Source organism: Vicugna pacos, chromosome 6, assembly GCF_048564905.1.
Source record: "Vicugna pacos chromosome 6, VicPac4, whole genome shotgun sequence".
NCBI classification, from domain to species: domain Eukaryota; kingdom Metazoa; phylum Chordata; class Mammalia; order Artiodactyla; family Camelidae; genus Vicugna; species Vicugna pacos.
This window is the reverse complement of record NC_132992.1, coordinates 52,861,508-52,887,338: the sequence shown is the minus strand read 5'-3', so window position 1 is coordinate 52,887,338 and position 25,831 is coordinate 52,861,508. Positions and strand designations below refer to the sequence as shown.

The 25,831-nt window shown below is 34.2% G+C and overlaps 1 protein-coding gene across 1 annotated transcript in view; it reads left to right on the top strand.

Annotated features, from left to right (window-relative positions):
• MAP4K5 (mitogen-activated protein kinase kinase kinase kinase 5) overlaps positions 1–24,599 on the top strand; it is a 113,264-nt gene extending 88,665 nt beyond the window's left edge. The window contains exons 22-33 of the mRNA XM_072963043.1: positions 3,239–3,318; positions 3,615–3,675; positions 6,287–6,289; positions 6,372–6,486; positions 6,858–6,916; positions 9,065–9,168; positions 11,024–11,201; positions 14,152–14,220; positions 16,681–16,773; positions 19,346–19,416; positions 20,875–20,930; positions 23,296–24,599. Of these exons, the coding sequence (XP_072819144.1) occupies positions 3,239–3,318; positions 3,615–3,675; positions 6,287–6,289; positions 6,372–6,486; positions 6,858–6,916; positions 9,065–9,168; positions 11,024–11,201; positions 14,152–14,220; positions 16,681–16,773; positions 19,346–19,416; positions 20,875–20,930; positions 23,296–23,383 (977 nt within the window). The 3' untranslated portion in view covers positions 23,384–24,599. The remainder of the gene's footprint in view (positions 1–3,238; positions 3,319–3,614; positions 3,676–6,286; positions 6,290–6,371; positions 6,487–6,857; positions 6,917–9,064; positions 9,169–11,023; positions 11,202–14,151; positions 14,221–16,680; positions 16,774–19,345; positions 19,417–20,874; positions 20,931–23,295) is intronic.
• The last annotated feature ends 1,232 nt before the right edge of the window (positions 24,600–25,831 follow it).

The window sequence follows — 25,831 nt, the reverse complement described above, 5'->3', positions numbered from 1 at the left end:
AACTTTAATATATCTCCAACAAAATATTTATTATTGAAGGTTTCTTTATGATCAGTGAACTGAGGGTTTTTTATTTCAAAAGTATGACGTAGAGACAAATAGTTTAGGTACCTGCAACAACCTAAATAAATAGTTTTCATTTAAGGCATTAGAATTTAAAAGTATATAGGAACAGTTTCTGATTGAAGGAGACTAAAGAGACTTCACAACTGATTGCAACCATAATATGGAATTTTCTTTTATGTAAAAGGACAATACTGGGACAACTGATAGTCTCAATCAGTAAAGTCAATATATTAGATAATGTTTCAGTGTTAATAACCTGATTTTTTTTTTATTGAAGTATAGTCAGTTTACAATGTTATGTCAATTTCTGGTGTACAGTGCATTGCTTCAGTCATACATGAATATACATATATTCATTTTCATATTTTTTCACCATAAGCTACTACAAGATATCGAATATAGTTCCCTGTGCTATACAGTATGAACTTGTTTATATATTTTATATATACCTTGATTTTAATCATTGTACTGTGGTTATGTAAGACCTTTTTTTCTTTTCTTTTTTTTTTTTTAAAGAAATGCACACAACTATTTAGGACTAAAGGAGCATCCTACTTAATAACTTAAAAAATTCAAAAAACAAGAAAAAGTGTATATACAGATAGAGAAAGAAGGATAAAAACAAAACCAGTAATTGTTAACATTTGTGGGATCTGCATGAAGGAGATTCAGGAATTTGTTGTATTATTTCAACTTTTCTGAAAGTCTGAAATGATGGCAAAATAAAATTTGTGCATATCAAAACTACAATGAGGTATCACTTCACACCTGTCACAATGGCCATCATTAAAAAGTCCACAAGTGGTAAATGGTGGAGAGGATGTAGAGAAAAGGGAACCCTACACTGTTGATGAGAATGTAATTTGGTGCAACCACTATGGAAAACAATATGGAGATTTCTTTAAAAACTGAAAGTAAACTTACCATGTGATCCAGCAGTCCCACTCCCGGGAATATACCCAGAGGAAACTCTAATTCAAAAAGATACATGCACCCCAATGTTCATAGCAGCACTGTTTACAATAGTCAAGATATGGAAGCAACCTAAATGTCCATCAACAGATGACTGGATAAAGAAGTTGCGGTATATTTATACAATGGAATACTACTCAGCCATAAGAAAGAATGAAATAATTTCATTTGCAGCAACATGGATAGACCTGGAGATGGTCATACCAAGTGAAGTAAGCCAGAAAGAGAAAGACAAATACCATATGATATCACTTATATGTGAAATCTAAAAAAATGACACAAATGAACTTAGTTACAAAACAGAAACAGAGACACAGATATAGAAAATAAACTTATGATTACCAGTGGGGAAGGGGTATGAGGGATAAATTGAGAGTTTGGAATCTGCAGACACTAGCTACTATATATAAAACAAATAAATGACGAGAACTTATTGTATAGCACAGGGAACTGTATTCAATATCTTATGATAACCTATCATGAAAAGGAATATATATGTTTATGTATAACTGAATCACTATGCTGTACACCAGAAACTAACACAACATTGTAAATTGACTGTACTTCAATAAAAAAAAATAAAGTAAAGGGAATTGGCCACACATAGTATAACTTGAAAAAATTTTATTTAAAAAATTTTGGCTTTATATTTTTAAAATAAGGAAGCATAGTACATAGAGGCAAAAACTTGGAATCAAATACATCTGAGTTTGAATTACCTCTCTGTCTTACTGTGTGACTTCAAAAAGATACTTAACACCTCTGGTTCTAAGTATGATCATTTATAAGATAAATACTCATAACACTCACCTGTTGCTAGGTAGAAAGGAACCTACCTGGTTGTCTGGAAATTAGCAAACAGAGGTTAGGCAGTAGAGGGTGTTCGGAAAATGTTTGTTTCTACCTCAACACAGTCATAAAGACAGGTCATATAATTTTCTGCTTTAAATGCCACTATTATAAAGTATAACAGAAAAAATATTTTTAACAGTAAGAAAATGAGGTTTTTTTATATTTTTAACTTTGTAATTTGATTTAAGTTTAAACTTACAAAAAATTTAGAGAAATAGTGCAAGAAACTCCTATATGCTTAGAGTCATCACTTGTTTCTGTCTTGCTGCATTTGTTTTACTGTTTTCTATCCATATGTGCATTTTTTTCTGAATCACTTGAGAGTGAGTTGTAGACATCATACTCTTCCCCCAGTTATACTTCAGTTTGTATTTCGGAACAAGAATCATCTCTTATAGAACCACAGTACCATTATAAAGATCAGGAAGTCTGTCATTAATATGATACTGTTTTCTAATCCACAGTCCATATTTAAACTTTGCTAGTTATCCCAGTAATGTCCTTTATCATCTTCTCCCTCCTTTTTTCCCATCCAACATCCAATTCAGGTTCACATGTTGCCTGTAGCTACCATGTCTCTTTAGTCTCCTTTAGTCTGGAACAGGTTTTCAACCTTTCTTTCTCTCTTGATCTTGCCATTTTTTAAGCTACTTATTTCGTAGAATGTCCCTTAATTTGAGTTCGTCTGATGAATCCTCATGCTTAGATCAGGTTATGCACTGTTGCCAGTATTATCACAGAAGTGTTATTGTGCTCTTTTCATTTCATCATATCAGGAGGCACATGATATTAGCTTGTTTAAATACCAGTGATATTAACATTGACCAGTTGGTTAAGGTGGTGTTCACTAACCTTCTCTACTGTCAAGTTCCTATTTTTCACTTTCTAATTAATAAGTAATTGCTTAATTAACTTCCTAAACTAATTAATAAGTAATGAGCGTGGAGAAACATTGAGACTTTATCCTCTTGCTCTTTAGGCTTTTCACTGACTAGGTTTAGCATCCATTGACAGTCTGTTGACATCTATTGATGATTTCCCTTCTTTCTCATTTATTCCCTTATGTTTGAATAAATTGACATGTAATGAAAATTATGTTGAAAGAAGGGATTGTATAATAAGATAAAGCCAAAATGAATTAGTAACAGAAACTATATCTGCTTTAAAAAATAAAATAAGAATTAGAGAGAGAGGTAAACAGGGTGGCATGGATTTTAGAAAATAATTTTTCTTTGGATAGGTGGGTGGCTTTCTAACTCTTCATACCATTAAAATATAGAGTCATCATTTTAGTGAATAATTTCAGAAAATGATAGTAAATTCTGATGATTTATCTCAACTATTTTAGATCAGTACATTATTTTTGGAACTGAAGATGGTATTTACACATTGAATCTCAATGAGCTACATGAGGCAACGATGGAACAGGTAATTTCGAAGTTTTAACTAAAAAATTTAGGTTAGGTCAGTTGAATAAAGGGAATATCTTAATTTTAAATCAATGTAGATGGGCCTCAGTTTTCATTTTTCTGATGTAAGTTATTTAAAGGGTTGAACTTGTACTCTTTACATGTTCATTTTGAAAGATTTTTTTCCATAAGGCTTTGATATTTTACTGAAAGAAACTAGTTATTTTTCTACCCTTTCAGACTGTTGGAATTTGGAGGTTAAGGAGTAAGGGGATGAAATTTGGAGAGTTTTAATTAATCTTTTTTTCTTTATAGTTATTTCCACGGAAATGTACTTGGCTCTATGTTATCAATAATACTTTAATGTCATTGTCAGGTATGTATATAATGAAAATAATATGAAAAATAAACCATAGACAAACAAAGAAATGTAATTTTAATACACATTATTTTAAAATGTTATTTGGGGTAATTATAATCTTGTATAGTTGGCTTTGAGACTTGAAGACGTTTTTACCCATCTAGAATGGGAAGAAACTTTAAGAAGGGACCCTGTTGCCAATTAACAGTAGTATTTCCTACTCCTGCTCAGGGACTACACAGTTGGGCAACATGACAGCGACTGGTACCTAAAACTGTCCCCTCTACTCAGACTTCTCCACAGTCCTATTACTGTCACTACCCTTTCCTTCTATTGAGAATCAGTGTTTGAAGGGAATGAATCGGAGGATCCAGCCAGCCACTGTCCCTCCACTGTTTTCTTAATTGTAAAATGAGGACAGCCTCATGACATGGCCATGAGGACTAAGTGAGATACCCTGAGTACTTAGGAAACTGTATTACAGGTGTTCACTGGTACAGTTCATGCCATTCTGGACCACATACTAACCAACTTGGACCAATGCTTTAAAGCCTTATAAGTAAGCAAGTGGGTTCCAGAGCAACCTATCCTATTCTAATTTTGTTATTTATGTTTTTCTTTTTTGGTTGTTGTGGGTGGGTGGGTGATGTTTTAGGCTTTTTACCCCCTAATTCTTACCTGCCAAAACCTGTTTTCTTACATTTTAGAGGTTTGCTGCTTGCTTTCATGCTAATAGTATGGCCCTCTGTATCCACATCCATGGATTCAACCAACTACAGATAGAAATTATTTTTTAATCCGAGAAAGTTCAAAAAAAAAACCTTGAATTTGCCAGGCACCAGGCAACTATTTACATAACATTTACATTGTATTAGGTATTATGTGTAATCCAGAGACGAATTAAAATATACAGGAGAATGGGCATAGGTTATATGCAAACACTACACCATTTTGAATAAGGGACTTGAGCATCCTCAGATTTTGGTATCCAGAGGGGGTCCTGGAAACAGTACCCTGTAGATATGAAGGGACTACTGTACAAGATAGTTAATTATTTCTCTCTGTCCTTTGCTAATTCTAATGCTATCAGCTCTTAAAATAGCACTCATTCTTTTCTCTGCTTTGAATAATTAAATTATTTTACCTTTTCTTAAATTTTTTTCAGTGGTTTTATTTGATACTCTTTTGTGGTCTGTATCTCAATAGATGTGTGATGATTATATCTTGGGCTCCTATTTACTGTGCTGTCAAGCTTTTTGTTTTTAAGTGTACCTTTCAGCTACTTACGCTTTAAAGCATAAGTGCTGATACCGTTTTAACTCACTGACAGGTAGATGAGTAATTTGTGGCCTAATATAAGAAATGTCATTTTCATAATTTTAACCGTGTGTGTGTATATAACTTAAACTCTTCTACCAACCATCGCATAGTAGAGATTCTTCAGGAATTTGTATGTTTGAGCTGATGTCAGTGCTTATAAAGAGCCATTTTTTTTAATTGAAGTATAATTGATGAAGAGCATGTTATTTGATTGTGTGTAAATGTCTTTTAAAAAGCCAGGGTCCTCAAAAGAGTACTTAATCTCTTTGATTTTATTATGCTTTCCCCCATTTTTAACTTTTATTTAATAAGATATTAATATATTATATTACTATTATGAAAACAGATTTAAACCCAATTCTGTTTGGGTTAACAATTCTGAATTATATACGTATAGAGTCACTTTCCTCTAACTCTCTTACAGCTTTTATCCCTACTCATACCTGTCTTTGGGAATAGCCTTAAAAGTCACACAGAGTGCATCTTATATATTTATAAAAGTGCATCTTACATATTTAGAAAAGCAAGGAAAAGTTAGCCTATAAGTTAGTTCTTCCCAAATTCTTAAAATGACCCATAACATTGAATGAAGGTAGGTAGCAGTGCTCGGTAGGAGAAAATGTTCTGCCTAAGGGTCTGCATTTGTGTGCGTACACACACATACATGTACATGGGTGTAGCTGCCTGGGTAGCGAGCTATATATAAAGGGGGACTGGAGAGAGAAAGGGTGGTATAGTGTCAGGCAGAACATTTGCATTTTGAAAAAATACAGAAAATTTTGTTGAGGATAAGACCATATTTTTTTTCATGTTTTCTAATAGTAAAGTAATAAATACTAATTTGGGTTGTTATAATACCATATCATGTACAATAAGGAGTCAGAAGATGTTTACCATATTTCCCCTTCTTAGTATTTCAATCTGTTATCCTTAGGACTTCATTCACAGCTTTAATACAAGGTAGAGTGGTAGATTACTGGTAAATAGGACTATCTCTGAAAGGTAACGTAATATAGTTATGGAATTGTCCATGTTGTACTAAAATAATCACATGTACATCATTGTAACTCAAACCACTGTACAAAGATGTTTAACAATTTCTCTATATTGACTTCATTTATGGTTTACATATTCTGCCCAGATCACCTATTAGAATGTATCTAATTTATGTGTTGGGAAACACAATTATTTATTTGCTTTGAAACTCATTTTATTTATTATCTTCAAAATAGTATTAACTGGGTTTTTTGTTTGTGTTTTTCTATTTTGCTTGGCTTTTTGAACATTTCTGGACTCATCATTTTAGAAGGTAATTATCTTTTTTTTGCTTGAAAATTATATTTCTTTGCTGTAAATAATTCTAATAAAAATAACATGTTTCTCTTTTATAGGAAGAACCTTTCAGCTCTACTCTCATAATCTTATAGCTTTGTTTGAACAAGCCAAAAAACCAGGACTTGCTGCCCATATTCAAACTCATAGGTTTCCAGACCGCATACTACCAAGGTACAAAATATTTTGATTCTACTGGTATTGAGGGGAATTAGTGTCTATTTTTAAAACAGCCCATCTTCCTTGCCCACTGAAAAACTCCTTTGTCTTAATTTTGAAAGGTAGTTTACACTAAAGTAAATGTCATGTAGAATTCAAAGGATCGGTGTTTCTGTAACTTGACTGTCCGTGGGAATCACCCATATAAGTTTTATAGTACAGATTCCCAGGCCCTGCCTCAGGTCTATAAAATGAGGCAGTTTGGGGTCAGAGTTTAAGACAGTTTTTTTTTAAGCTCCTTGACTGATTCTAATGGAAGTGATTCACAGATCACTTGTTTGGGAACCACTGCAGGAGAGTACATTTTTATTGTCCTGTGTTTTCAGAAAGTTCGCTTTAACAACAAAGATTCCTGATACAAAAGGCTGCCACAAATGTTGCATAGGTGAGTAAATGCTATTTCTCAAACTACATGGTTAGAACTTTTAACATCTTTAAAATTTTCTGAAGACTCTTATAGTGTTAATTGAAGGAAGGTAGGCTTTATGTTTGTTTTAAATAAGGAGTTCAGGGACCATTGACACTCAAGAATGTATAGTGAGTGGGACATGGCAGAAAAATGCTTGAAGGTAACATCCCTGATGCTTTCTCAGAGCATAATGTTCCTCGAATTTTTTAACGATAGCCCATAATGCTCTATCTCTGCTAATATCCTAGTTTTCATTTAACACTTCCATTTATTTAACAGTTATTGTTTATTGCTTTATGAGCATTTTTATTTCATGAGTTTGGCAACTATAAAGCTGTAGGGAATGGTCCACACAAGACCACTCTGACTTCTGACACCAATTGCAAGTTTGGGGAGTTCCAAAAACAACCTACAGGTTCAAAAATTCACTAGACAGACTCACAGAATTCACTAAAAGTGGTTATACTCTTGGTTATGGCTTATTACAGGGAAAGGGTATAGAGTAAAATCAGCCAAGGGAAGAAATACATAGGGTAGAGTCCAGGAAAAATACCAGATGTAGAGTTTCTTTTGTCCTCTCTCTGGGGAATAATAGACAACATATGAACCACGTTACTTTTCTGGCAATGATGTGTGGCAGTACACACAGAGCATTGCTAACCAGGGAGGCTTACTCAGGAACCTGTGTCCAGAGGTTTTATTAGGGCTCAATCACATAGGCATGCTTTCCCCCCAGATATTTGCATTTATTATAAACAAGGATGCAGACCTTGCCCACATGGCTGATCTCAATGTCTAGACCCTCTGGAGGTCAAGTGGTAACTGCCTGACCCAAAGCCCCTAGCCTAAATAGCATAGTTGGTCTTCCTGGCATGACCATCCTCCACCCTGAGACCATCGAGTGTCGCCAGTCCCCACTCTAAATCATGTTGTTGAGTATACAGTGACCCACAGCCCCAAGCTAGCAAAGACACTCGCATCTGGCATGACTTTCCTGAAGTATAGAGGTTAACTCCCAAAAGGGAGGGCAAAGACCAGACCTCTTTTGGGACAAGGTTAAATTCTGTGCTATATAATTATTTTATCTTACTTAACCCTCAAACAACTCATGGTACATACGTCACTGGTAGAAGAACCTTCGATCAGACCTGGTCTATGATTTCAGATCGTGGGCTCCTAACTTTTTGTGTATTCTTTTTGTTTAATCAGTGAGCTTACACATTGATCTTCGCACTGTGTAAGTTGCACAGCATACTCTCCAGTTATAAGTAAATTTCATGAGCATTTTTCTAGGGAGAATCAGGTCCGTATCTGTTATCAGATTCCCAAGATCTATGACTTCTAAGAAAGGTCTAGACACTTAGAATCTGAGATATAAACTCATAAATATATTAAGATAGAGCTTACTGCAAATAACTACTATTATAATTTTAAAAAATTATTGTTGATTGGAATCAAATTGGGCAGAAGGAAGGCCCGGTGAGTTGCTATAGTTTGAGTCAAGGAAGTTACATCTTTATTAGTTGTAAAATAATTAGTTATTTTCATCTTGTCTGAAGTGGACAGCTGTAAACTAATACACGGAAAATGGAATCATACATTTCAGTTGTCTCCTAGACTTTCTTGTCAGAATGTATTCTTTTGGTCAGTTTAATTAAGAAGCAGATGTTTAGATTGTATAATAATTTAGGTGTTTTAGTGCTTAAAATATTGTTCTTTTAAAAAGTTCCTGTGTTTAAGAATCTAGTACATTAAAGATGTTTAGAAGTAAATGTATAAATTAAAATTGAGATAAGAAGATGAAAAGGGAAGGGTAACAAAGCCAAAAGAAAAAGACATCATCTTTCTTTACTTTCTGCCCACTCTTATCATTCCAGTGAACATAACCAATAATTATCCTTTATCAGCTAAGTTAACACTTCAGTTGGTTCTTCTTCCATTCATATTTTGGTATATGGCAGGCCACATTTAATTGTTTTTATCCCATACATATATCAACACTGCCTTTATAAAGAAATCTCATTTAGCTTTTAGGTGAATATAACTCAGTTACTGCTTTTAGCTAAACTTTATGTTTTCATATAAAAATAGTGTCTTGGTTGTATCTGTTTTGTTTCTTTCCAGTAAGAAACCCTTACACAGGGCATAAATACCTCTGTGGAGCTTTGCAGTCTGGAATTGTTTTACTTCAGTGGTATGAGCCAATGCAGAAATTCATGTTGATAAAGGTATAGTTTACTTTGTTCACATTTTTCTTCTTTAGAAAACGCTGCATAACTGAACCTAAAATAATAAGATCGCATTGCCACCATCTATGGTCAACACATTTATAGTTATTTATAGGTGTTTATTTGATTTGCGGTTTTTGTGTTCTTCTTAAGATTTCATCTTGATGTTAATAAACTTCCAGAAACATCACATCCATAAAGAAGAATATGGCCAATTCTCTAAAACATTTTTTATGGAGAACTGATTCTTATGATCATTTAGAGGTAGTCATTTTTTAATTGAAGAATTACAATATTGTGTTAGTTTCAGATGTACCAAGTATACAGATATATATTTATATTTTTTCAGATTCTTTTCCATTATAGGTTATTATAAGATATTGAATATACTTCCCTGTGTTATACAGTAAATCCTTGTTATCTATTTTATATATAGTATTTTGTATCCATTAATTCCATACTTATAATTTTCCCCTCCTCCACTCCCTTTCCCCTTTGTTTTCTGTCTCTGAGTCTGTTTCTGTTTTGCATATAGATTTATTTGAATTATTTTTTAGATTCCACATGTAAGTGATACAACATTTGTCTTTCTCTGACTTGTTTCACTAAGCATAATATTCTCTGGGTCCATCCATGTTGCTACAAATGGCAGTATTTCATTGTTTTTATGGCTGAGTAATACCCATTGTGTATGTATACACCACATCTTCTTATGCCAGTTGTCTGTTAATGGGCACTTGGGTTGTTTCCATGTCTTATATTATAAATAGTGCTGCTGTGAACATTGGGTACATGTATCTTTTTGAGTTAGACTTTTCATCTTTTCTGGATATATACCCAGGAGTGAGATTGCTGGATCATATGGTAGCTCTATTTTTAATTTTTTAAGAAATGTCCATACTGTTTTCCATAGTGACTGCACCAAATTACATTCCCACCAATAGTGTAGGAAGGTTCCCTTTTCTCTACACCCTCTCCAGCATTTATTATTTGTTGACTTACGATGGTGGCCATTCTGACCGTTGTGAGGTGATACCTCATTGTAGTTTTCATTTGCATTTCTCTAATAATTACTGATGTTGAGCATCTTTTCATGTGCCTTGGGGAAATGTCTGTTTAGGTCTTTGGCCCATTTTTTGATTTGGGTATTCTGGGGTTTTTTATTGAAGTATATAGTTGGTTTACAATGTTGTGTTAGTTAGGGTGTATTTATTTGTTTGTTTGGTTTTTTTGATGTTGAGTTTTATGAACTGTTTGTTTATTTTGGGAAGTAATCGTTGGTCACATCATCATTTGCACGAGTCTTCTCCCATTACATAAGTTTTCTTTTTGTTTTGTTTATGGTCTTCTTTGCTGTGCTTTTAATTTTAAGTTTGATTAGGTCCCATTTGTTTATTTTTGCTTTTATTTCTTTTGCCTTGGGAGACTGACCTAAGAAAACATTGTTATGATTTTTGTCAAAAAATGTTTTGCCTATGTTCTCTTCTAGGAGTTTTATGGTGTCATGTCTTATGGTTAGGTCATTAAACCATTTTATTTCTGTATGTAGTGTGAATGAGTGTTCTAGTTCATTGATTTACATGAAACTGTCCAGCTTTCCCAGCACCACTTGTTGAAGAGACTGTCTTTTCTCCATTGTGTATTCTTGCCTCCTTCGTTGTAGATTAATTGACCATAGGTGTGTGGGTTTATTTCTGGGCTCTATTCTGTTTCATTGATCTGTATGTCTATTTTTGTGCCAGTAAGAGGTAGTCATTTTTTTTCAAGAAAAGGAAAGCCTTTCTGTTGAATTTATTCAACAACAGTATGAATGGGTAAATTGTTTCTAAATTACACTTCTGTTTATTTTTTGCAGCACTTTGATTTTCCCTTGCCAAGTCCTTTGAATGTTTTTGAAATGCTGGTCATACCAGAACAGGAATACCCTATGGTCTGTGTAGCTATTAGCAAGGGCACTGAATCAAATCAGGTCGTTCAGTTTGAGACAATCAATTTGAACTCTGCATCTTCATGGTTTACAGAAATTGGTGCAGGTAAGTGTTTTTTACTTTATGTTAAAATATTAATGCTTTTGCTTATGAAAGTAGCAGAATAGATTCAACCTGTGTGAGCTCTTCAAATAAAGATTCCCAAGTAAGCCCAGAGGATCATGGGCATATACTTTTGATCTCTATTTGCCTGAGGCAATTTGATACAAAGTATTTTACCAAGGAAAATTTTAATGAGTCCTGATATTTAAAAGTCTTAGTTGTTATCAGTTAATCTTTGAACTTACTAAATCATTAGGTTTTCGAAAATAATTTTATCAACTTCTAAAGCAAAGAAATTTACCTTTTTTTCCTGTCAGTTTCTTTCCTACACATTCTTAAAATGATTGCATTCTAGTACTTTTCAGACTTGAATAGAAGCTTCTCATGTGTGGGCTCCAAGCTTTACCATTTCAAGATACAGGGAAATATCATTTGCATTTTTTGAGAATGATTTGTTAGCCCAGGATTTTATCAAGCGTGTTTCAATGAAAGCTCTGAAAAGGTTGGGAAGTTTATTTTCATACTTTAAAATTGGGACAGATCAATCAAGAATTCATGTAAAAAAAATCAACATAATAAGTAAAATGAAGAGGGTCTTCATTTTGCCAGCTTACTGTTTTCGTTGTGCTAGTATATTATTTGATCATTTGTCACCCCAGGTTTATCAAGCTATTTTTACACATGAAGTCAAGCAAGCTTTAGTTATAACTATTTCATTACTGACCACTGTTATATTCTTTATCACCTTGTGAAGAAGTCTGTTAAAAGTATCACAAGTTTGAAGGTTCTTATTAAGTATCTTTGGCTTTTGATCATTTATAGGCTAAATTATAAGAACTCTGTACAATCCAGCTACTGAAGTTAATGTAGAACTACACTAATGTCACTTTCAGAATAAGAATCAGTATGAACTAGTGGTGTCATAGTAAGTGTTTAGCAGCAGACTCTTGGGGTGCAGAGAAGCCTGGTTTGTAGCAGTTGCCTGTTTCTGTGGTATAAATACTCCCACCACGGCCCATTCCAAAGTACCAACTTGATGTCATCCTGCTCACAAAATTCTTAAACGTTTATCATCCCAGTACAAGGCAGTTCCAGCATGCCCTGGACTATGATCCTTGTCTTTATGGACCAAGTTGTAATTTCCAGTAGAACAAAAGAGGAATGTATTCTTTCCCCTCCCACCCCACCTTCACTCACCTTTCTTTTTAATTTATTGTTTAATGCTTTTGGTTGAGTTAGATGCATACCCTCCTGGTATAGCTAAGAGAAAGGTGCAAATGACATTGTTTTATCAGCCCAAATAGAAACATGTTCCTGTAATGTACTTATCGCTAAAAAGAAGCATTTTAGGTCAATTTATTTAAAAGCCAAGATCATACTTGGCAGACAGCCCTAACTTGTTTTTGCTGGTTAGTATATAGAAAGTGTAGAGAAAGTCATTTCATACAGTTATCTAATGTGAGTTTGCAACTACTTTCTTCTGTATGATGTATTAGGAGGTTACATTGCTCAAAGCTAGGCAGTCAGTGAGTTTTCTTGTGAATTTTGAGGGGTCGAGGTAGAGGGGTTTTTGTTGTCTGCTTTGTCTTTAAATGCCAGAGGTATACTGCTCTACCCACTTTTAACATTGTCTAGACTCAATTAAGGCAGACCCAAAATTACTTCCTGAGGAGAGCCAGGACTCTGTCTGAGGGTAAACAGTCAAATCACCCTAGAGCAGAGATTGTCTTTATTAGACTTCTCCATCTTCACAAATGATTATTAATCTACCTCCCAGCTGTGTTTATTGTTGGGGCCATGCCTTGAAATCGCAGCAGTTGTAACAATTAAAGTGATCCCCTATTCAACGACTCTTTTCATCTTAGTTTGATTTGTTATCTCAGTATCCTAATCCCCAAGGATGGTGCTTAGCACTTATCATCAGCACTCAATAAATATTTGTTGAATAAATGCATGAACATAGATTTACTGAGAAAAGCTAATTTTTGAAATGTTGCCTGAGGGACAAGCAGTTTAACTTATTCTGTAGATCTGGATTCTTTACTATATGTGCTTTGGAAGGTCCGCAAACACCCCAAAATAATGTGTAAGATTTTGTGCTTATGCATAGATGTGTAGTTTTTAAGAGAGAGGATCCATGGGCTTCCTGAAGAGATGTAGTTAATAATGACTACTCCAGATAATCTAAAATCTTCTCTTAGATTCCGCTAGACCATTCAAGCAATCTGAGTGGCTAAAATGAATTGTTTTACCAAAAATGTTTTGCAAAAATGTCTTCACTTCTATTAGTAGATGTTAAGAGAAGTAGCCCTGTGAATGTTAAGAGAAGTTACACAGTGATGAAAGTTGTTTCCTGCAAAGATGTTGACAGAATTGTTCATTACGCTACTTGGTGTCCTGCTAATAAAGAACATACCACCTACACACATACACACATGCACACACACACACATACACCAGTACCAGGAAAATTTCTCTTTGATCGTAGTTTAATTAATTAATCCTTTTGCTTTTTCTGAATTACTGACTTATTTTTATATCAGAAACACAGCAATTCACTAACTGGTGTTTTCATCTTCCCACTGGCTATGATAAAATGCAGAGCAAAATCTAGTCACTGTAGAACATGCATCTTTCTTTCTTCCCCATATTTACCCTTTGCTTCATTTTACTTCTGTAACTCGCCTTTCTAGAACTAGCTGAGGTATTAATTAAATATAACATTGAGCCTTTTTCAACTCAGTTAACCTTGCTTAAGACTTCTCTTTGTTCTTTTAAATTGAGGTACATATATTTTTGAGAAGATAATATAGCGTTACAAAATATAATTTCTGTATTAAATTTCAAAGATTTGTTTAAAATCACAGAATAAAGTCAAAATTTGTGTTTCTCTTCTAAGTTATAGTTTTTAAAGCATGTTGCATAACTGTAACCTTGTTTTTTTTCCCCCAAGGCAGTCAGCAATTAGATTCCATTCATGTAACACAGTTGGAGAGAGATACTGTTTTAGTGTGTTTAGATAGTAAGTATTATTTTAAAATTTTATTCTAAGTATACTACTTGATACAACATTTTTCATGGAATTGATGGATTAATCTGATAGAATCAAGAGAGTAGACTTTCACTTTTCTACCTTGAGTGGCTTGTTTTATTGGTGAAAAACCTAAATTGGCTACAGGTATAGTAATTAATTGATCTATTTGTTATTACTATCCTCTGTGACCTTTTTGTTTATTGTTTGGAAACATTATAAAGTTGGCCCTCTGTATCAGTGGGTTCCACATTCTCTATTCAGCCAACCATGGATTGAAAATATTCAGAAAAAAAAAATTCCAGTAAGTTCCCAAAAGCAAAGCTTGAATTTGCTGAGTGCCTGGCAACTATTTACATAGCCTTTACATTGTATTAGGTATTATAAGTAATCTCATGATGATTTAAAGTATACAGGAGGATGTATATAAGTTATATACAAATACTAGAACATTTTATATGAGGAACTTGAGCATCTTTGGATTTTGGTATCTGAGGGTTACTGGAACCAATTCCCCATGGGTACATGGAGGGACAAACATACTGGAACAGCTTACCATAACCTTGGGATAAAACCTCTGTATAAAATTATTCTGTATAAACTGTTTTGAGGGTTTTAACACATAACTCATTGTAATTAATGAAAAATAGCAGGTTATACTAATATGGTCACTTACAGTCATATAACATGAACTTTTGGAATCATGTCAGTGTGGTATTCTAATGTACAAATAGATTTGACACCTCCATCTGGTAGATGTGATTCTTTGGATGCAGGGAGAGATGTTACTGATAGATGTGTGTGTTGTACTATGTATGCTGTGGAGAGACAGAAAAAATTCTTTAACAAGAAGTATTTTCAGTTTTGCAAACAAAGCACTTTAATTCTTGAAACCCATCTTATTTTTAGGCAACGAATCCTGCAAGTGAAATTTACCCACACTTGGAATTGTATTTGAAACTTGGCAATATTTGCTATGGTTTGATTCATTCTGATATTTTAAAATTACTAGACCTGCCCATAGATATTTAGGGTTATTTTTTAAATTGTTCCATTACTGAATTTGTATTTTTGTCTTAATTTTTATTCTCTAAAGGTTTCCCTAGTGAACTTACCTTATAGAATCATAAAGATCATCTAATATTATAGATAAGGAAACCAGAACACAGTATGTTTCATTTGCCCATCATCCCTTCTTTAAGTACTTTTGATTCTTTGAATACTGATAAGATTGGAGTGTTATTTGGTAACCCTTAAGTGAATTTGATAAATTCTTTTTTACCCAAACAAGTAGAAAGCTCAGTACTGATTAACCAAATAATCAGATAATCAAAATTTAATAATGTTGAACTTTTAACATTAAATCCCTAAATACCTTCTGAGTCATCCAAGGAAAATAAATTGTACTTAGTTTTCATTTTGTTCATTTATGTACTTTATCAAAAATTTTTCTTAAACCTTTGATTAAATAGGCCTTCTATTTCCCAATTATTCCTGGTAAATGGAAAGTTGACTTTCTTGAGTTGTTTTTTTTTTTTTTTAAAGGAGCAGTGTAAGATTTCAAAAATTACTTGTCAAGTATACAATACAAATCAGTCTTACTAGGCAGCAACGGAGGTGGGCCTGTAATCACAAATCATGGCAGACAGATGAGAAAGTAATGCAGAGAGAAGATTCTTCTAAGTCAGAGCTAAGATGGTTAATTAAAAATAAATTAATGAAAGAAAATTATTAATGTGTGTTCTCTATTCCAGAGTTTTGCTTATAAAGAAATTATGACCCCTAAGAGTACTGTTTTTTTTCTCCCTTGTACTTCTGTAGAATATTACTCATATACTAAGTTAAGAAGTACTAGGTAATAAACATCACCCAGGTTTGTGGTTGGCCATACACGTAGGCATCAGTTTAAGACCTCAGCTGTAAAATACCATTTTTGTTAAATAAAGTTATACTGTTCTGCAGCATTTAGACATGGACATGTGGTCACATTTCAATAGCTTTGGCAACCATACTGTTAACATTAAACATAGCATACCACAGGAGAATAAAAAATAAGATTTAAACTGTTAAAAAAATAAAAGTACTGCAAATATTGTTTATAATACCTTATGTAATTTGTAAGGGGAAAAAAATCAACATTTATTGCTAAATATTTGGGCACCAAGGTAACCACTATTAAAGACGCATTGTACTTTTAAAAAAATGAGAATGTAGGTATTCAGTATATACTATGTAAAAAAGAAAAATATGGCAGTGGAACTGCCATTTACTAAAGGAGGCTCTCTTATAGAACATGTCAATGAGAATTTTTCACTGTGCATGCTTGAATCAAGAGAAATGGTTGAACTTTATTAAGAATATTGTTCCATATCTATGTAAAATCCACATATCAAGTTATGTTCATTTTAGCAAACTTGTATTTCCAGTCTTGACAGTTTTTTCTTTTTTAAGAATTTGTAAAAATTGTAAATCTACAAGGAAAACTAAAATCAAGTAAGAAACTGGCCTCTGAGCTAAGTTTTGATTTTCGCATTGAATCTGTAGGTAAGTCTCCTTTTTTAAATAATGCATTTAGAGTACTTGATTTTTTGTTCATTCTCTACTTAGGGTTATCTAGACCAGCACTGTGTCTCACAGACATTTCTTTGATTTAGAAATGTTCTCTGTACTCTTAAATACAGTAGTCATTAACCACACCTGTTAAGTACTTGAAACATGGTTAGTGCTACATTTTTATTTTAATTTTTATAATTTTAATTAGTTTAAAATTTGATGTAAATAGCCACATGTGGCTAGTTGCTATCATATGGGACAGTGCAGATCTGGACCATGATGAATCTTTTATTGTTGTTTCTTGAATATTTAAACATGAAATCATTTCTTAAGTTTCTGTTCATTGTTTCCTTTGCTGCATCAAGTGAATTATACTTCATCTAATTCTTTCCCAGTCATGAAGGTATTTGTGTGTTGTGATTAACAGTGTTAGGTATGCTATAATTCTTTGCCATATAAGATTCTGGTTGAAGTGTGTTGATGGTTTTTTGCTTTTAGGTCTATAAATAACTAGTTTCCCACAGGACCTGAAAACTACTGTGCCATTTTAATTTGCTTCCTTGTCTCAATGAGTATTTTACTCTGTAATACTCATTGGTTTTATAGTAAAAATTATATTTTATTTGCATCCTCATTGGTTATATGTCAGTAAGTACTTTCCTCAGGGGTGATAGAACTTATGAAAAAAATATTGTGACTGGAAACATTTTGAACAATTTATGATATGATTCTACCATAAGTCAAAAACAGTTAAAACAAAGTTGGCAATTTTCATTTGGGCCATAAAAAAAAAAATCTGTATTTTACAATTGTATACAATTTTAAAAATGTTGTTTCTCATTATTTAGAAAGTTTTCTGTTTATTTTTTTAATATTTTAATGGCTTCTCAAATGGAGTTTTGACCTGTCGCGAAATACATTCATCCCTCTGAGTAAACATCTTACATAGAAGTAATTTGGTTTTGATTGGAAATTTTAATGTATTCAAGCAGAAAACCTAACCTTTCTTTAGATACCACGACAAAAGGAATTTTGGAACTAGTTTCTTCTTTTACTGCTTTATATGCTAGATATTGCATGCCAGTTTCTGATTTTAATGTTTTCAGTAGAGATTCCAACATACAGATCTTCAGATTCTCTTAATTTTAACTGAAACACTCTAGTCCCTACCTCAGCTTTTTCCTATGTGCCCCATTTTTTAGGGAATATTAGTTGTTACGTAAAAGTTCTTCTGAGGCTACCCATCTCTTCTTTCCAGCAAACCTTGAAATAATTACAAGGACCCACCTATGTAAAAAGAGTCCCTTTAAATCACCTTTTAAAAATAAAATCAGTAACTGGATTTTACTTCATGGTTAGTGAAACTTGTATGTTTTGTTATTGTAAAATACTTTGATTTTATTGAGCTAAATTATGTTTCCAGGACATTCTTACATTAACTTTTTACAGGATCAATATTCTAGTAAGAAATATAATAAATTTTAGTCATTTTCTCCTGTCACCTTTACTGGTATAGGGCTTATGGATAACTCTCCAACAATCAAATGGGTTCTCTCCCTCTCTCTTTCTCTCCTTCACTGTGCTTTAATGACTCAGCCTCCTGCCAGGAAGGACCCAGAGGCCCTGCTCCACCCCTCTGGGCCCCAAATTGGGGGTCATGCCACTCTGTTTCTAAACCACTCACTAAATGATCCCATGTGTGTCCCTCCATGGGCCCAGGCCTGTGCTTAGCACCAAACAGGACACAGAATTGGACAAGGCGCAGCAAGAACAGGTTTCCCTCCAAGACCTTCAGGCCACCCCAGGGGGTCGTGGGAGTGGCTGGGGAGTAGGAGGCAACATGGCATGTCGTGGGGTGGCCACACTTTGGGGTCATGTTCGTTCCTGAACCTAAAGCTGTCGGGAAGGTGGGCAAGTTTGACTCAAATCTGTGAACCATCTTGGGGCAATGGGGCCTACAGGACCAAGGCAAAGGCCCAGGGGTCTCTGGAGGCCTTAGAGGGCTGGGGCAGCAGCAGAGTGCTGTAAGTGAGAGCCCCTCTGAATCATAATTGGCTCACAGATCATAAATATTCAATGTGCCATTAAATTTGGGATTATGAGACAGGTTTATTTTTAATAATTAAGTAATAGGGAAAATGTGAGCATAAATAAAAGATGCTTCCTTAATAGCTACTTTTAAATATATGACAGTATTTAAATAACCATGTTTTAATCCAAAAACCCAATTATATGTTTTTATTATTTTATTTACCTGAGATAATAGATACTGTATAAAAGAAAAGTTAATATGCTGATATCTAGCTCATCAGAAGTTAGCCCATTGTTAAATAAATGCCTGTTATATGTATCTTTGAAAACTTGCATGACCCTGCCTCAATGAATTATTTGAGCTTCAACATGACTTAGCCACAAAAATGTTGGGAACTAATGGTCTAGACAGTGGAATTATGCACCACGTACTTGAATAGCCTTACATCATCATTTATTAAAAACTGCTAAGGAAGATGTATAATGCACTACTCTGCTTTATTTTAGTTCCCTTCTCCCTTATCTTTTTTAGTATGCCTTCAAGACAGTGTGCTGGCTTTCTGGAAACATGGAATGCAGGGTAAAAGCTTCAAATCAGATGAGGTAAGGCAGCTCAGATTACCTCCAGTGATTCCCACTAATAATTTTAAATATTGAAACATTCATTTTATGCATTTTCTTTCAGCTCACAGTGCCTTTAATGCTATGAACTGGTAGAACATAATTGCCAGGATTTTCCCTTCAAATGTTCAGTTTTGTATTTATTGTATAATTCTCAGTAGCCACAAGGAATTGTCCAACATGAGTTTACACAATTTCAGTCCTCTTATTTGTAATTTACAAATATGGTTTCTAAGCTTACTAAACGTTTCTAAATTTAATAAGCTTTTTCCATAATCTATAAATATGCAACTTCTTTTTTAATGTTATACTTAAAAAGATACTTGGTATTTACCATATCAAGTACGGATTCTGCTCCCTATTTTTAAGTCATCTTGCTTACCTATTTCTTTCTGCTTATGTTCTCATTCTTTGACTTGGGCCTGGCTGTAATATTCATAAAGTTAACATTTCAGCCACTCTAGTCCACAATGATTGGAACGTTCTGAACTTAATACTCTAGCACCAAATTTATTTTCTCATTCGGGTTTATGATTGCATCTTCTCAGTTAGACGGCAAACTCATTAATAGCAGACTATTTTTATACTTAATATCCACACTGTCATAGTTTGGGTTCCTCCAAAAGCTGATCCTAAGACAAGGACTCAACTGCAGGTAGTTTATTTGGGAGTAGATCCCAGAAAACCAGTGCTAGAGTGAGGAATGTAAGATGGAGAGGGGCAGAATGCCAGTAAAGAGCAGGTTAGTAAACTGGTTCCCACTATGGACAACCAGGGCTTAACCCCTTAGGGACCACTGAGGAACAATGTGGAACACACCTCAGAACTGACTCATTTAAATGTGGGGAGGCTGGTGTATTTTTATATACCAGCTGCTCTCCTTGTTAGTTAAGGGTTACCCCCAGGGGTATAAACGTCCACACTTTAGAATAGTACCTGTGCATGGCTGAGTACCTTCTCTAGCTTTGGAGAAGACAGAGTGGAGGAATGCCACAGGTACACAGATGTAGGACATTGGTGCATGGGACTGTCTGCTGCTCTGCTGAAATGAGGTGGGCCGTGGGATGTGATAGAAAAGAAAGAGTAGGGCAGTGCCGTCCAGCTGACCTGTATTCAGATCTCGGGTCTACAGTCATATGACCTAAGCAAGTTACTTAACTTCTCTGTGTCTTAGTTTTATCTTTAATATTGTGGGAATGATAATACATATCACAAAGAGTTCTTCTAAGGAAAGTGCCTGGCCCATACCAGATGCTCCGTAAATGTTGGTTTGTTTCTACTAGTAAGCAGTCAAAAAAAACTTAATAAATTTCTTTCATTTGAGGAATTAAGTCTATCAAAAATTATCATTCTGTTTAGTAATTATTCTAAGTGACTTTTAAATTATTATTTAAATAATGTGGGAACTAAAGTATTACTGATAAGTATCCTTTTTCATAGGTTACCCAGGAAATTTCAGATGAAACAAGAGTTTTCCGCTTATTAGGATCAGACAGGTAATAGTTTGGTTGTTTTATTACCAAAGAAGTTTTAACAATTGTATTTTTAATTATATTGTCAACCTCTGACTGTGTTTCAAACAAAACTTTTTTTATTTATCTACTTATTTATTTTATTGAAGTAACATTTGTTTATAACATACTAGTTTCATGTGTACAACACTTTATTTCTACTTCTGTATACCCTACAGTGTGCTCACACCAAAAGTTCAGTTTCCTTCCATCACCATACAGTGAATCCCCTTTACCTGTTTCACTCTCCCTCCGCCCCCAGCTCTTCCCCATGGTAGCCATTCTGTATCCACGTGTTTGTTCTTGTTTGGTTTGTTCATTTATTTGTGTGTGTGTGTCAAACAAAATTCTCAAAGGGCTCAGGAACTTACAGAAATGTCCCAATATCTTTATTGAGAGAGAGAGTACAATGTTTTATTTAATTAGCCAATAAAGCAATCTTTTGTCAGTGTGAGGATCATGATTGTAGAGATAGTTGCACTCAGCTAAGATGAAATGTGTTAATGTAGGTTTTTATGTCTGTAGTACCATGAAGTAGTTCAGGCTCCTTGGTTTTTGTCATTTCTTCCTAGTATGTTAACTTCTATTAACTATTACTATATAAATCCAACAGAATATGCACCTCCTTACATTTACTTTTATATCAAAAAATATTTGACTCATTTTCTGAGGTCATTCTAAATTAGAAGGAATTATGTGGTCTCTGTGGTCAAAATGAAAGATTAGTTCCAAAACTGTGCTATCTTATGAAAAAAAATGTATAGCTTTTGTTCTTCAAGTCTATCTTGTCTACCTCTGTAGTGAATAAAATACCCATTCTCCCTATTTTGCCACCAAAAGTAGTTACTGCAGCAAAATTGGCCATAGTGGTGTGCATTAGTCCTGGGGCAAGGATTGAGAACCTCTGATCTTCCAAGTTCAGTCTATCACAGAATCATTGCTTAAATATTACACACTTAAGGAAAGGGGTGGGGATGGAATTATGACTCCAGAAAAAATTTTAAGAGGCTTTTGTGAGGGGAAAGATGGTTTTTGGCAAATGGCATCTACCTCAGTGAGAAAAAAAGGTAAGCCCATAGAGCATGGCCACCTACTAACTAGTCCTTCAAAAAAGAAGGGCTTTGAGGACCACCTGGTAAATGACTCTGGAATGGGAGGCTCTTGCTTCTCCAGGAAGGGCTGACAAGAGAATTGTGGGTCCTCCAGTGATCCTGGCGCAGACAGCACTTAGTGAGACATAGGAGGAGAGAATTCTGCTTGATAGAGGGTACATACTAGAAGCCATTCCTCATAGTTACTTGTTATCGTTCCACCCCCTCCCCCGGAATTTTCTCCTTCATCTGTTCCCTTCTTTGTCTGTGTTGTTTCTCCATTCTCTGCCACTACTTTTTTTTAGACCATTGCCTTGTTCTGGTTATCTTCTTACTTGAGCATCTCCTTGATTTTAAGATATACATATCTTAACCAAAGTTTTTGTTTTATCTTAATTTTTAAAGTAATTTTAAAAGTTGGTACTGTTTAAATACAGATATTAGTGTCTAGGAGAAAAAAAGCTAAGTGTCGGAATATTAATAATGGTAAACTGCACAGTTGAATTATAGGTAATTTTATTTTCACCTTCTTTTCTGTAATGCATAATTTAAGTACATATTACTTTTTGTTGTTTTCATTTCAAAAGTAATAATATGCCAGTTGTAGGAAATTCATACACTAGAAAATTATAAAGTGTATTTGCAACTTCCCCCCTCCCCATTTCCCCTTCTAGACTTTTTTCTCTGCCTGGGTATATTATTTTTTTATTTTGTTCTCAAACCTGTCTTCCCCACAGTATCAATCCTATGATATGACACTTGATTGTTTTTTTCTTCCTATTGGTGCCTTAATGGGACTCTTTCCCTGCCCTTGTTCCAGTGACAAGGGAGATGGCCTTATTTCATACTTTTTTAAACTATTTATTTTCAAATACCTTGAAGAACAGTGTGAATGGGTGTCTCTTAGGATCCTGTTTTAGTCTCTCAGCCCTTCTTCCATCCCCTTCTTTTTAGTGTATATTCTAAAGCTTTGTTATACCTGTTGTTGGCATATACGAGTAAGCAAATTTGGTTTTAGTTAGAATGAGACTATCCTGAAATGCTTTCAATATTTTATATTCAGAAATTCATCGATTCTTAATTCAGTTTTGTTTTTATGCTATAAAACGTAAAGCTGAATTGGACCGAGCACCTATGATCACTGCATAATCTTACGTGAATGTGAACAGTGATATTCTTTCCTGGTTTGATGTTAGTATTTGAAGATGAAACCTCTGTTTTTACTTTTTAACAAGACTTTTGTTTTGATTTAATTGCAGAGTTGTCGTTTTGGAAAGTAGGCCAACGGAAAATCCTACTGCACACAGCAATCTTTACATCTTGGCTGGACATGAAAATAGTTACTAAGCGACAGAAACTGGTCTCAAATGACAGGAAAGTGAATACACCCCACATTGAAAGCAAAAAAATCTTAAGGAAATTCAGTACAGACTACACTTATTTGCTTTAATTGTCATGGGTGGTAACTCAAGTGATCTGTACTTTAAGGTAAAATTCAATATTTTCTGTAGCTGGAAACAGCTGTTCTATCTCTTGCCACTGTGTGGTGGTTATATCAAGTTTGCTTAATAAAAGCTATGAGACAAATAGTCCTCTAGTTCCAGGAGACACAGTCTTTTAAAAAAAAAATAATGTTTGTAACAAGGGTGCCATGATATTTTTAGGTAACAACTCATGTGATTATCTTGAGAGAGAGAAATTTAGTGACAGTTTTCTCATTTTATACCATGTTTTATTCCTTCTTAATGAACATAATTTGATAAAGAAATTATCAGATAAGCCTTTCACTTTTACATTGGCCATTCTGTATGTTTTTGTAAAATAGAATATTTAATCCTTATTTATTAATCTCTTGCTGGAGTGGTGTAATGTATCTAACTTTTAGTAAAGGAGGGTTGCAGAGCAGCTTAATTTTTTATAATGTATAAAAATTTTGTTTACCTTTTAAGACTAGTACTTTGAGGGGTTAAAGGCAGTGTGTTTGGAGGTTCAGTACATACATGCAGTTTTATTTAACTCAAGTATTTTGTAATATAATATCATCCAGAATTGCCTTAAAAGGGAGTTTTGTTTTCTCAACTACAAATAGTTGTAGGGAGTCATACAGAAGATATTGATGATGGTTGAAATATTATTAGAAGGAGTGTGTATGTCTAGATGTGACTACCGTGTGTATGTATTCTTGACAAGCAGTATAATATACCTGTGATTTTTTTTTACATTAGGGATAATACATAAGAAATTAATCTTCATATATATTACCATCCCTAATGTTGGGGGGGAAGTATTTAACTGCCCATGATATGTATTTTACTTATACTATACCATAGGGGAAACTGTAAAGCAACTACACATGTATTCTTGGGTTTTTCACATATGTAGGTATTCATGTGGAGTAGGTTTAAGGAAAAAAAATCTTTAAATGAAATTTAATTCCTGATGGGATAGTATAAATAAGTACTATAAAAACCAGTATTCTAAAAATAAGAAAGGATAGGACCATTCTTAAGTTTTCTTCCTTTCTGCTATTGTTAGTATTCAAAATTAAAGGTTCACATTGGTACCTGTTGTCTTAATGCATTTATTGAAAACAGTTACTGTTGGGATGATGAACAGGGGGTTGGCAACAGCGAACTATAGATTCATTTTGAGCAATTACTTGAGAGGAAGACAGTTTTTTTCATTCAGTCTTTGGTATTATCACCATCTCCACTTTTCAGATGAGAAGATAAGGGGTTAACAAGGTTACAAGACTACCCAATTCACACAGCAAGTTGATGGTTGAGCCAGACCATGAGTCTTGTGACTCTATTCTTTTCACTATGCAATATGCAAACAATAAAAGGTTATGCAAATGAAATATAAAGTATTGTCCTTTACAGATGCACATATGATTTTGGTAAGTATGTCGCTGTTTTGGGGGGTCTGTTAAATGGGGCCTCTGGAATGAAGGACACTGGATACAACACATGGCAGGTGACCATACTGAAAACAGGAAGTATTTACCTTCTGTATACAAAGACTGGTATCCTCCTTCTCTCACTGAATCCTGGCAGCCAGATCTTCCCATCCTAACAATATTGGACGTCTTTCTATGCCATCTGGCCAGTGCAAGTGGAAAGACCTAAACAAATCCTGCCATCAGAGGTGTTCTCTCTAAGCTGCTCAGCTAGGTAACTCTACAGTGATAATCATAGCTATGTGCCCACTACCCATGCATGCATCCAGAGCCTGCAGTTAGTCTTTTAGCCTCGTGCAATTAAAAACGATTAAACAACCAGGAGTTAGAAAACGTCTGAGGAAGGCCTCTAACATGAAAGAGAGAAAACAGTTGGGGAAAAAGCACTTAAAGAAAACAAACTATGCAAGATGAAGAAAATGTCAATAGAAAAAATATCTTTGGAAAGATGTTGCAACTCTGAGTCAAGAGTATGACACTAAAAAAAGAAGCTTTCAAAAAACAGAGCTATTAGAAAAAAATATAGCACAGCTGAATAATTCAGGAGATGATTTAGAGTATGAAGTTAAAGAAATTTCTCAGAAAGTGAAACAAAAAGAAATTTAAATATTGGAGAAAAGTTAAGAATATTAACAGCCCCGGAAGCCCAATATCCACTCTCCCACAGTTCCAAAAAGAACAGAAAACAGGGAATCAGTAGAGTATTACAAGAAATATTTCCAGTACTAAAGAACTTCAGATTCAAGATTGAAAGAATACAATGGATGGGGAAAAAAATCTATGCCAAAGCACATCATTATGAAATTTCAGGGATATTGGGGTCAAAGAGAAGATCT